The sequence below is a fragment of the Macaca thibetana genome, chromosome 12 (genome assembly GCF_024542745.1).
Source record: "Macaca thibetana thibetana isolate TM-01 chromosome 12, ASM2454274v1, whole genome shotgun sequence".
Taxonomy (NCBI): domain Eukaryota; kingdom Metazoa; phylum Chordata; class Mammalia; order Primates; family Cercopithecidae; genus Macaca; species Macaca thibetana.
This window is the reverse complement of record NC_065589.1, coordinates 90,291,421-90,305,201: the sequence shown is the minus strand read 5'-3', so window position 1 is coordinate 90,305,201 and position 13,781 is coordinate 90,291,421. Positions and strand designations below refer to the sequence as shown.

At 34.4% G+C, this 13,781-nt stretch overlaps 1 protein-coding gene across 14 annotated transcripts in view; it reads right to left on the bottom strand.

Moving 5' to 3' along the window:
• PRPF40A (pre-mRNA processing factor 40 homolog A) overlaps positions 1-13,781 on the bottom strand; it is a 64,676-nt gene that overhangs the window by 30,306 nt on the left and 20,589 nt on the right. For all 14 annotated transcript variants that reach the window (XM_050752053.1, XM_050752054.1, XM_050752057.1 and 11 more), the window contains 3 exons: positions 9,312-9,392; positions 7,831-7,861; positions 5,777-5,793 (listed from right to left, as the gene is read on the bottom strand). In XM_050752053.1, the coding sequence (XP_050608010.1) occupies positions 5,777-5,793; positions 7,831-7,861; positions 9,312-9,392 (129 nt within the window). The remainder of the gene's footprint in view (positions 1-5,776; positions 5,794-7,830; positions 7,862-9,311; positions 9,393-13,781) is intronic.

Below are 13,781 nucleotides of genomic sequence, written 5' to 3'. Positions count from 1 at the left end.
ACTCCATTTCTACTGTACTGAAAATATAAAAAATTAGCTAGGCGTGGTGGCGCACGCCTGTAATCCCAGCTGCTCGGGAGGCTGAGGCAGGAGAATCACTTGAACCCGGGAGGCAGAGGTTGCAGTAAGCCAAGATTGTGCCATTGCACTCCAGCTTGGGCACCAAGAGCAAAACTCTGTCTCAAAAAAAAAAAAGCAAAGAAAAAGAAAAAGCCAAATAATAATCAGAATTGAGGAAAAATAGAATCACAGATACAGATTTAAAAACAATCAAAACCTAGAGAAAATGATTTCCAAGCAAATCACTTTACCAAAATTCACCCCAGAAAAAGCACATCACACTTGAACATCCCAACAACACAGAAACAAGAGAAAGATACAAAACCAGATGGTTTCACAGCAGAATGTTATACAACCTTTAAAGAACACAGAATTGCAATGTTATATCGGGATTTCAGATTTTAGGGGGAAAAAGATGAAAAGCTCTCCATTAATTAAAAAGAAACAGAAAAGATACCAGAAGAGCATCATGAATGTAAATTTAACAACATATACACTCTGACCAAGCTGAATTTACTGTAGTACAAGAGTAGTTCAATATTAGAAAATCTACAGAAGAAATTATTTCCATTATCTAATCAAATAAAAAAACAAGTATGTGATTCCACTATGGTATGATCAAATCACACCCAGAAAACTAAGTTCACAAGTATTCAAAAAATAAAAAAAAAAAATGCTCAAATGAAATAATTTAAGAAATAAAAAACCTAAATGATAAAAGGCAATCAGTTATCACCCTAAAGCCACTTCCATTAAAATCACAAAAGCACACCTGGAATCACTAAAATTCTGGCAAATATACCACAGCAATAAAATGAAATTACTGGTGCAAATTTTGGAGAAGTAAAGTTCTCTTGCCTTTACTGCTATTTTTATATATATAAAATTCCAGTGAAATCTAATTACAGTTTTTAAATACTATTTGAACTGATAAGGAAATCTGGTAATGTCATTGGTCACAAGACAAATACACAAAATAATCTGCATAGATGATAACTAGGTTAAAATAAACATAGGAAAAATTCTGTACTCACAATGTAACATTTTTTTTCTTTTTTTTTGAGAAAGGGTCTCACTCTGTTGCCCAGGCAGGAGTGTAGTGGCATGATCACAGCTCACTGCAGCCTCAAGCTTCTGGGCTCAAAAGATCCTCCCTCCTGAGCCTCCTGAGTAGCTGGGACTACAGACACACACCACTATGCTCAGCTAATTTTTTATTTTTTTGTAGAGACAGGGTCTCACTTTGTTGCCCAGGCTTGTAACACATTTTTACAAAGCAAACAAACTTTAAAAATAGGGTACCTATTTACCTTATCTAAGCAGAAGTTAAAACAAAAATCATAATGGAAAAGTGGGAGACTATATACTGGTAAAAAGTAACAGATCAAAAATTACCTAAACACATAGGCATATGGCAATTTAACCTTGAAATTCAGAGAGAAGCAACAGAAAAATACAGGGAGAAAGAGATGACTCATCTTTTCTAGCTAAAGATTTTAATTCGCTATCTTCTTATGTAGATCCAAGCAGATGAAAGACATGCCAAGATGCAGGAATAACAAAGTAACTTTATATAGCACACAGAATATTCTTAAAAACTAGCCCTGAACGACAACATATATGAAGCTTTAATAAACTGTAAAGAACTTTACATCTTAGAGACTGTACTTTCTGATCATAATGCAATAAGGATAGCTCATAAAAAAAAGTTCCCCAAAGGTACAATCCATGAAATAATTGATGGGCTGAAATAACAAATTTAGTTTTCATTAAAATTAGAAACTTCTGCTCTGTTAATCTGAAGAATGAGAAGATAAGCCACAAACTGGGAGAAAATAGTTGCAAAAGACTTATCTGATAAAAACCAGTTATCTTAAAACTCTACAATAAAAAAACAATCGGATTAAAAAATAGGCAAAAGATCCAAAGAAACACTTTCCCAAAAATGTAAAGATAGCAAATAAAGATGCTCCACATCACATACAATTAGCCACAAATTAAAGCCAGATACATTATACACCTATTAAAATGAAAAATCCAAAACGCTGATATCAAATGCTGGTGAAGGTGTGGTACAACAGGAATTCTCATTCATTGCTGTTAGGAAGTCAGAGTGGTACAGCCACTTTGGAAGACGATTTCAAGGTTTCTTAACGAAACTAAACACACTCTTACTACACAATCCAGCAACAGTGCTCCTCATTAATATCTACCCAAATTAGTTGAAAACTTATGTACACACAGAAAATCTGTACATGTATGTTTATAGCAGCTTTACTCATAATGACCAAATCTGGGGAACAACCAAAATGTTCTTCAGTACATGAATGGATAAAGTGTGGTACACCCAGATAATGGAGTATAATTCAGTGAGAAAAACAAACGAAGTATCAAGCCATAAAAAGACAATGGAGGAACCTTAAATGCATATTACTAAGAAGCCAATCTGAAAAGGCTAAATACTGTATGATTCCAACTATATGAAATTCTTAGAAAAGCAAAACTATGAAGGCAGAAAAAAAATGGTTGCTGGAGTAGAGCAACAAGAAATGAATAGGCAGAGCACTGATTTTTAGGGTAATGAAACTATTCTGTGTGATACTGCAATGGCTGATACATACATATTCATTATACATTTGTCAAAATATATAGGATGTACAATATTAACAGTGAACCCTGATATAAACTGTACTTTGGATGGTAACAATTTGTCATTGTATATTCATCAATTGTAACATATGTACCAATCTGGTGTGACATGCTGACAGTGCCAGACAGCAAGTTCTTTGTGGGGGGTAATAATCTGGGAACTCTACTATCCACTCAATTTTGCTATAAACCAAAAACTGCTCTAAAAAAACAGTATCTATTTTTTAAACAAAGTCTCATGTCTGGAAACCAAGAAAAACATATCCCTTAATAAAGAAATTTGTGGGTTTTTTATTTTGAGATGGGGTCTCCCTGCTAATGTGTGGTGGTGGCATGATTTCGGCTCACTGCAGGCTCAATCTTCCTGGGCTCACGCAATTCTCCTACCTTAGCCTCCCAAGGAGCTGGGACTACAGGAGTGTGCCACCATGCCTGGCTAATTTTTGTATTTTTGTAGAGATGGGGTTTCACCATGTTACCCAGGCTGGTCTCAAACTCCTGGGCTCAAGAAATCCTACCACTTCAGCCTCCTAAAGTGCTAAGATTACAGGCATGAGCCACTGCATCTGGCCAGGAAAAGTATTAATATTGGTTTAGAAATACACAAATAGAAATAAACAGTGGAAAAGGAAACACAGAGATAAATCCCAGAATACGTGAGAATTTAAATATGACAATAAAGAGCTTTCAATTAAAGTCAGAAAAACTGGTTTGATAGCTGACACAACTGGCTATCCATCTTATAGACAGATATTCCAGATGAATCAAACACTTAATGATTAAAAAAGAAGCAATGAGAATCTTCCAAGAAAATACAATGAGGAAACTTTTGTAAAAATTTCAATAAACTCATCAGCTAAAAGAGATAACCTATCTAATTACTACATTAACATACTAAAAGGTTATGTGGCAAGATCATTAAAAGCAAAATCAACAGACCAATGACTAAGAAAAATATCTGAAATTCATGATTATTAAAGGGTTAACATCAATAACATTTGAAAAACTCTTAAAACGAATTTTACAGGAAAAAATAAAAAATAACCCAACCTAAAAACAGGAAAGGACAGGGACAGGTTAACAGAAGAGAAATCCAAATACCAAATAAAATGTTCAATCTCATTAAGAATCAAAGAAAAACTATCACTTTAAACCCATGTCCACTCACTAAAATTCAAATGAGTGATACTGGCTATTGCTGCTAGAGATTCTTGAAGAAAAAGACATGGTACTACACCATTATTAGATATGTCTTTTTATATTCTTGAAAAACAACATGACTAGTTACACACGATCCGTCCCGAATATGTTATTCCTGGAATCTTTCTTAGGTGTAAAAAAAAAAAAATTGTTCATAATTGGGAGGGGATCCTAGATGTAAACAGAATTTCCATTAATAAGTGAATGGTTTAATGTGTCTCTATGCCAAAGAATACTTTATAAAGTCATTTAAAAAATTACACCTACATTAAGGAACTTACACAGATTTTCACAAAAAACTTTTAAACAAGAAAAAGTGTATTTAACAAATAACTTAAGCACATATAACGTGAACCAATTATGTAAAATGTGTATGTATTTGTCTATGCTTAAGTAACACACAAAAAGATCTTCAGCTAAGGTATTAATGGTGGTGGTTCCCTCATGGTCCAAAAATTAAGGATGAATTTTACTTCCTGTTTAACTTATGTCTGCTTTGTTTTCCTCCCAATGAGCCTGCATTATTTAAATAAGAAAAAAAAAAACCATTAAGTTATCCTTTCTCAAAAATAAAAGCAGGTACTTATAGTAGAATAATACCAAATGGGCTGGGCGTAGTGGCTCATGCCTGAAATCCCAGCACTTTGGGAGGTCGAGGTGGCAGATCACTTGAGGACAGGAGTTCAAGACCATCCTGGGCAACATGGTGAAACCCCATCTCTACAAAATACAAAAATTAGCCGGACATGGTGGCACATGCCTGTTGTCCCAGCTACTCAAGAGGCTGAGGCAGGAGAATCGCTTGAACCCGGGAGGTGGAGGTTGCAGTTAGCCAAGATTGAGCCACTGCACTCCAGCCTGGGCAACAGAGTGAGACTCTGTCTCAGAAAAACAAACAAACAAAAAAAACCCAAAAGGATATTTTGCAACCATTCAACTTTTAAGGCAAAAGACACAAGAATGTTTTTAAAGCATTTAAATAAAATTCTTAATTTAAAATCTTCTCTCCAAATGCAAAAAACAACATTTGCAATCAATTCTGTTAACTGTAACAGTAGCATAGCAGCTACCTCTCAGGAACATTATGATTAAATGAGATTATAAACAAAACTCTTCCTTTCATTGATCTTTAAGGAATAGCAAAATAGCAAAAATGTTTTTAAATTAAGGTACATACATTTTCCTATCCATATATATATACATAAAAAAAAATAAAATTATCGCCTAACATCTCTCGGGCACTGTGGCTCACGCCTGTAATCCCAGCACTTTGGGAAGCTAAGGCAGTCAGATCACTTGAGGCCAGGAGTTCAAGATCAGCCGGGCCAACATGGCAAAACCCCGCCTCTACTAAAAATACAAAAATTAGTCAGGGATGCTGGCAGGTGCCTGTAGGCCCAGCTACTCAGGAGGCTGAGACATGAAAATCACTTGAACCCGGGAGGCGGAGACTGCAGCGAGCTAAGATCGCACCACTGCACTCCAGTCTTAGTGACAGAGCGAGACTCTGTCTCAAAAAAAAAAAAAAAAAAAAAGATTATCTCCTAATGTAATGCTTAATTTGTAATTACTAGGTTAAGTACTGTGCACCTACAAGTTCTGCTTCCCTTCTAAATGTGATGGGAAGAATTTAAATCCTTTTAAAAGTTGATACGTATGATTCTCATCTCTCATTAAGCCCCACCGAAACTAGATTTTAAAATAAATAAATTTTTCAATCCTTATCATAGAAAAAAAGGGAAAAGGGAAAACTATGGATTAATGCAAAGACTTAGCAGATAATCCTTAGAGCAGAAAAAAGAATAATTGTAAAGTAGGTTAAAGTATACTAAAATTAAAATATTACAAACGTTTAAAGAGTACTTACTGCACCAGATGCTGTACCTAAAAAATAAAAAACAGGCAAAGTATTTACACCATGATAAATCATGCTCTCCTTCATAAGTTTTAATATTTATTCATATATTCATAGTACTTATTCCTCCTCATCCTCAAGATTTTGAGACTATCTCATATGAACTATGTGCTAGCTATCTTTCCCACAAAATAAACATCTATAGTGCAAAACATTCTCAGTTTGAACTTTCAATCTACAAACTCACTTGGAGGCAGTCTGAGAAGTATTCAACATTGCCTTTTATTTCTCCTTTCCTTACTATAATAGGTGACTATGTTTCTTATTCCTCTTTCTCTACTAAGTATATTACCAAAGCACAATAATGCCTCTACCACTGATTCTACAGCTTTAGATTCCTGATAACTTTATCTGAATTCCAGATTTGTGCTGTACAACACAACAGCGATCAGACATCAGACATCCCTTTAAATTAAAATTTAAGATTAAATAAAATTTAGAAAATTCAGTTCCTCAGTTGCACCAGCCACATTTCAAATACACAATAATTACATGTGTCTAGTGGCTACTGTATTAAGCAGTACAGATTACAGAACATTTCCATCACTGCAGAAAGTTCTATTAGATGTTACTGTCCTCTATACTACTACAGAAAACTCCTTAAGAGATTTTGAAATGCATGTTAGTCACAAAACTCCTAATAATAATCTTAAACTTTAGAAACTAGTAATTTAAACATGTAAATAAAATAAAGACGGATTGTATGTAAAACAAAACAAAACTAAGTTTGTATATACTGAGTACACTCAAAAGAAGCTAGTATAGAAAATCACTGTAGAGCCAAAGCATTTTAAAAGTAACTAAAAACAAAAATTATGTAATTTTCCAGGATTACTGAGGGTAACAGTACCCAGCTCTAGATATCTAAATAAAAGAAAATAATTGTATTAGGTATTTCAGAACATTTTAGTTTAAATAATGAAATCTGTGAAACATCTTCAAAAAATCAATTAAGTCCCATTTGAACCCAGAGAAAAGCACACAGTACATTTTCAACACCTTTCAACCAATACTGTTTATAACAGAACACAATCTTGTCATAATCGTGGGATGAAGGTCGGCATCTGGAATATTAATTTATGTGGACAGCTATGTATTCATGATACTGGAGGCATTATTAATATATATTAAAATCTTATGAGTCAAAATGGCCAGTTATTGGGAACTGATATTTACTCCAATGGCTATCAATACGAGGGCCAAGGAGATGACAGAAAACTAACTCTGAAGTAGTCTAGAATGCCAAGGAGAGCTCATACTACAGAATGGAGTCACTACGTCATTCTAATGCTTGCTGAGTACAAATATGAACTCAACCAGAGTTCATTTAACATATACTCTCTGAGCACTTACTGTGTTGACAGGACTACTGTTAAGTATTGAATAGTCAGATCATCCAACTTTTCAAAATAAATTCAAACTCAAAATCTGCAGACTACAAATGTTAGCAATAATTACAAAATTGAAGAACATTGTGTGGGCCAAAGAATATCTGCAGACCTAATTGGGTCCAGAACTCCTGACCTAAAACTGTAAAAATTTCCTAAGAATTCAATTATCGCCGGGCGCGGTGGCTCACGCCTGTAATCCCAGCACTTTGGGAGACCGAAGTGGGCGGATCACAAGGTCAGGAGTTCGAGACCAGTCTTGCCAATATGATGAAACCCGGTCTCTACCAAAATACAAAAATTAGCCAGACATGCACCTGTAGTCCCAGTTACTTGAGAGGCTAAGGCAGGAGAATCACTTGAACCCAGGAGGCGGAGGCTGCAGTGAGCCGAGATTGCCACTTACTCCAGCCTGGGTGACAGAGCGAGACTCCATCTCAAAACAACAACAACAAAAAGACTTCAATTGTCAACGCTATCCCAGTTTCCTATTGCGGAAAAAAGAAAAAGGAGGTTATATAAAGTCCAAGAGATCCTGCTTTTTTTACTCCTCATTATAATAGGGCTGCTACTGTCCAAATGAGGTCTAACACATACCACCATACATAGTATACATACCTGCTGCTACATCCATACTATTTACTCCTGGCTGTAAGAAGAAAAATGAAATTAGTGTTATTCATCTCTTTTAAAGTGTATTTTATATAAGTTCCTCATAAAGCATAGTGAAATCAGTACCTGCTATGTATAATCCTCAAGCCTGTGACTCAAAGATTCTTAGCGAAACTTTTAGTGGTCTCAGTTCCCCGAGCTTGCTATAAATTGTAAAGGAGATCAGCAAACTGAGGCTACGGGAGTAGTTTAAATGTTATATGGTCACCAAGTGTACACAAGGTCCTCAACGCTTTACCCACAATTCTGGAAACCAAAACCCTCTGAAAACCAACTTTTTTCAAGTATGGTACCAAAACTCACTACAGTGGCAAAACCTGCCCTAAATGAACATGAAACTCCACAAACTTCATTTATCCCACTTCAGTTTAGTTTAGCTGCAAAAATACTAACATTATTAAGTTAGACGGCATTGCCCTGGACCTCGCAGGAAATGTTTACATATTATATGCAATGTGTTACTTTCCAGTATTATAAAGAATTTTTGAAATATATCTCGTCTTAGGATTTTGGGAAAGACATTGCAAACTTACCACCTCAAGGGAGTATGTCACATCTGTTCATTACAACCACATAAAGAATAAAGAAGTTAAACTTGAATTTCGTAATAATTTATATTACTATACTACCCGATAGAGGTGGTAAGGCTGTTTAATAGATTTTCTAATTAATTTGCCACAGCTGAAGTCTCAGAATGTGGATTTCCAATTAAATCTTGATTTCTAAATCTAGTATTAAATCATATTATACCAACTTTTAATTAGCACTCAGTGAAGTAAATGTTTACCCTTTAAAACTTACATGTTATCAGACCAATAAAATGTTTCTGGCTCACATTGTATACTTTTCAGTATTCTGGTCTTAATACAGAATTAACCTAATAATTAAGAATGTACATATAATATCAATATAGGAAAAAATCTAAATGCCTATCATTGAAGTTACAGAAACTAAATCCAGGACAAGCACAGTGGCTCATGCCTGTCATCCCTGTGGGAGGCCGAGGCAGGAGGATAATTTGAGCTCAGGAGTTTGAGACCAGCTTGGGCAACACAGGGAGACCTCATCTCTATAAAAAAAATTTAAAATTAGCTCGGCGTGGTGGCACGTGCCTGTGGTCTCAGCTACTCAGAAGGCTGAGGTTGGAGGATTGCTTGAGCCCGGAAGGTTGAGGCTGTAGTGAGCTGTTATCATGTCACTCACTGCACTCCAGACTGGTTGACAGAGCAAGACTCTGTCTCAAAAATACAAAGAAAAGAAAAGAAACTGAAAGTCCACAGTAATTCTCGTATTTTATTACAGTACTACACAGGCACTTCAACGGCTAACATGATTGCCTATCAAGTATATAGGTATTATTATTCCATATATAAAAGCAATCAATCAAAACATTACTTCACAGAAAATAGTTATTTTCACATGATTACCGGTAAGGCAGGCTGCATGGAAGCCTGAGACATATGAGACATCATCATTCCAGGCATTACTGACGACATCATTCCAGGCATCTAAAATAAAAGTAAAAAAGGTTACTATAAAACCAAAGCACTTAATATGACTTCAAGAATCCCATAACTTAAGATTAAAAACCACTAAACACTATACCATGTGAATAGTATGCTTAGTAAGTGCTTGTTGAATGAATGAAGTACTTTATCAATAATCTATTTTAATGCTTATGTCACAGTTTTTATATATACGGTCAAAATTATTTTAACAAGTAAATTTAATAAGTTTGGACTATTACGTTATTTCTAGCCTGAATTTAAAAAAACATTAATTTCCTTTTAGTTGTAACACAACAGTCATATTTTTCTCACTTCTTTGGAGCAAGAGAATTTAACATAAAATTTTTTCAGTATTTTTCACCTTTGATTTTTAATACATGTACTGAATAAATTTTATAATGTGGCACATTTCAAAATCCTAGATCAAAGGTGCTAATATCCAAACAATGACCTAAAAAAATACATTTAAAAAAACCCTTTTTAAATCACAAGTCATCTATCCCCTCTCATGTACAGAAAACTTAAGGCACATACATAAATATCTGAAGATATTAGTTTGGGAGCTCAATTTAGTTTATCAACAACTACCATTCAAATCTATGAATCAATTCTATTAAGTCTGAATATAAATCCTGAAGATTAACACAAGTTTCTCAAGAATTTGACCCAATGCTCCTATATATTAGTATAATCCCACATCACAATTTTGATTTTAATGACCATTAAAAAGATCTAAGGAAATTCAGAAGGGGACAAAAATTACATACAATAATCACAGGTACTGGAACAAGGTAACCAGTTATTAAACAATTTCAAAGTAAATGAACATTTTGAGAAATAGGAACAACAGAAAATAAGCATATGGTCAGCAGGAACATACAGATTCAAGCCTTCTAAAGTTATGTAAGAACATTCACACACTGAATTGTATTCCTTGTGAAAGTGACCCATGAAGCTAAATGAGGCTCAGGTACCTATTAAAATAAAGGAGCATGGAGTTAACGGGTTAAAAACAACCAATAAACTGTCCAAACATCATTAAACAAAACTTTTTGACAAAAATTGTGACTATAAGAATGTGGTGGCTGACTTGGAATATGATCCAAATAGTACGTATTTTTTTTAAGGTACAGAATTTGAAAACCGAAGCACTGGCAAGCCTCCATCATCCAGACTGAGAATCAGAAAAATAATTTACAAGGTAAGGAGAAAAAACACAACAATCAAATTAGAAAGAACTATAACTAGGCTTACTCCCAGCCCATACATCTCCAGCCAATAGATATATCCTCGTAATTTTGCTTTAGGCCAATGTAAAATACGCTGAATCAGGTAACTGGTTGCATTGGAAAACAACCAAGATACATGACAGGCAACATAGAAACAGCCTGCTACTTTAAGTAACCTATATATAAAATCAAAAGCTAGTAACATAACCAACACTAGAATTCTAAGCTAAATTGACAGATCAAGGCCTGAAAACTTAAGAGAAAAACCAATCAAAGTAACTTCTCCTAAGAATTAAAGGTATTTTTCTTAAAGTAGAGTAAAATCTGCATAAAGCAACAGAACATTCTCTCGCTGGGCACGGTGGCTCACTCCTGTAATCCCAGCACTTTGGGAGGCCAATGCAGGCGGAACACGATGTCAGGAGACCAAGATCTTCCTGGCTACCGTGAAACCCCATCTCTACTAAAAATACAAAAAATTAGCCGGGCATGGTGGCACGTGCCTGTAGTCCCAGCTACTTGGGAGGCTGAGGCTGAGAGGTGGAGGCTGCAGTGAGCTGAGATGGCGCCACTGCACTCCAGCCTGGGCAACAGAGAGAGACTCCGTCTCAAAAAAAGAACATTCTCTCATGGCAGTAGCAGACTGTACAAATAAATGTAATTTCAAATTGAAATATCCTGACTTTATCACACATATAAAGATAAAATCTTACTTAAAAACAAAGCCACATAAAAACCAATATATAAGAGTTTAGTAGACCAGGCCAATGAGACTTACAGCAAGCAGTATTTGAAAATCACTAAAGAACATACAGAGTTTGACATAGTTCTCTCTTTAATTGACCTTCTTCCCATACCTAAAATGTTTAAACACCTCAGAAATGTTCTTTTAAAACGGAAATCATGGTATTTATTATAGAATGAGATTTAATGTCAAAAAGCTACATTCTCCCTTCGTATCTCCGTAAATTCTGGGGGTGAAGACTAGTTAATCTTGTTTTACCTGACAATCTGCAAGTCCTAAATTACATACAACTGAATATCCTGAAAGTAAATCAATCATTAATGTAATTTAAACCAAAATTGTGATGTCAACATAAAACCAAAGAAAACAATAAACATGCAAAATACTGTATTCTGTAGGAAAAACTACTGTAAGAATTTAAGAAATTTAGAGTTCCTTTAGAGGACTGAGAATCCCTAAGTCTGTTTTTCCAAGTCTAAAAAATCTACTTTGTGGCGATGTTATGATTCTCATTCTCTACTAATTCTAGGATATACATAACATAGAGATACTTTTTATAATCTCTTTCTTTGAAGCTAAATCTTTTAAAGAAATTGTGTTGATTTATGCCAGTCACTTTGGCAGCACCATCAATCTGAGACCATTAAAAGTTTCTAAGCTATCTATTAACACTTACTGTTAATGGGAATACAAGATGCAAAGTTAGGAGAATTGGCTATGGCTCAAATCCTCAAAAGTGATTTTTTCCTCCCTCATCCCAATAATAAAAGAGTTAAAACATTCAAATGTCTTTGCTCTCTCCTCTGTCACGGTAGGTATACTTCTTCTTTCCATGAAGAGGTGTCTCAACGTTATCTGTTGAGTGTTTCAGATTTTCCATTTAGATTTTTTTTTCTTTTCACTCTTAAGGGCACATAAAACACAGTCATGTGTCATTTAATGACCGTATGTTCTGAGAGTTGTGTCATCAGGAGATATCATCATTGTGTATCATAGAATGCACTTACACAAACCTGGATGGTTATAGTCTACTACACATCTAGGCTATTATGGTATACACAGCCTATTGCTCCTAGGCTAGAAACTCTTATAACATGTTACTGTACTGAATACTGTAGGCAACTGTAACACAATGCTAAGTATTTGTATATCTAAACATAGAGGTAGTATATGATTTAACAGGACCACCATTGTGTATGTAGTCTGACATTTACCAATATGTCACTATGTGGCCCACAAATCTAATACTGTGTCTCAACATTTAAGTTCAATGAAAATGGGATGTTGCGTCAAAATAATAAAGGGGAAAAATTCTTAACTTAGTTGCTACAATAAAGCCACAACGAATTCCATGAGCCACACCATTCTTAAGGCTACAAAGTGGTAGTTCATATTTACTTAATCTGAAGCATACTATAAAATCAAAACCATGTACTGCTTTGCAAATTCCCATTTAAACTACTTTGGTAAATATGTAAAAGTGCTATAATTCAAAATTTTTAGTTGTATGAGACACAAATTTCCTAAAATGTTAAACATCTGAATATTATGAACAATTTGGCACCTTTAAAAAACGTAGCTGATATATTTTATACAATTCATGAGTGGCCAACCATATGTGTATTTACACTATGTAAATCATTTCTATTTCCTATTCTTTTAATAAGTATAAAACTAATTATCAAGATGTTCTCAGAAGAATCATCAGTTTGAGGAAAATAAAAAATACATGAACAAAACACTAGGGAGCGCCACACATCCTGTTCAGTCATTCTTAGCATCCCAGAAAGTTTCTAATGTTAGATATAAACAAACATATTTCATTTATCACTCTACATATTTTAAAAAATGAAAATAAAAAGCGGTAGTAATGAAAGCAATATCAATGCTACGGTGAGTGAATTTTACAAAGTGTAAATTCAATTGGTCCAATTTTACCATGACATGAAAAGAAAGCACTTTAAAAGTGAAGAACTTCACATGGGGACTTCACAAGTTCTTTCCTTCATAGTTATTTCTAAAGTTTTTCCTGCTGGAAAGAAATGACAAACAATTGGACCTATCTTTTGTCTAGTATTACAAAAAAAAAAAAAAAAATCACCTGAAAAAAATATTAACTCCTAAATCTGGTGGTTTTTTAAAAACCATTCTTGCTGCAAACCTGTAGCAGCAAATTCATAACCTAAATAAGTTTCATGTCTGCCTTTTTACTTGGGGTTCTTCTTAAGTGTGCTAAAGTAAAATTCCATAAGGTAAGTACAACCTATAAAGGCGGTTTTAATATTTTAGAACAACTATCTCATATACCACTAAATTATTTTATGAATATACAAATAAATGCCAAAAATCTTGAATAAATGCAAACTGAATCTTTAAATAGAACTAAACGTTCATTCAATTGGAGATAAATGGAAA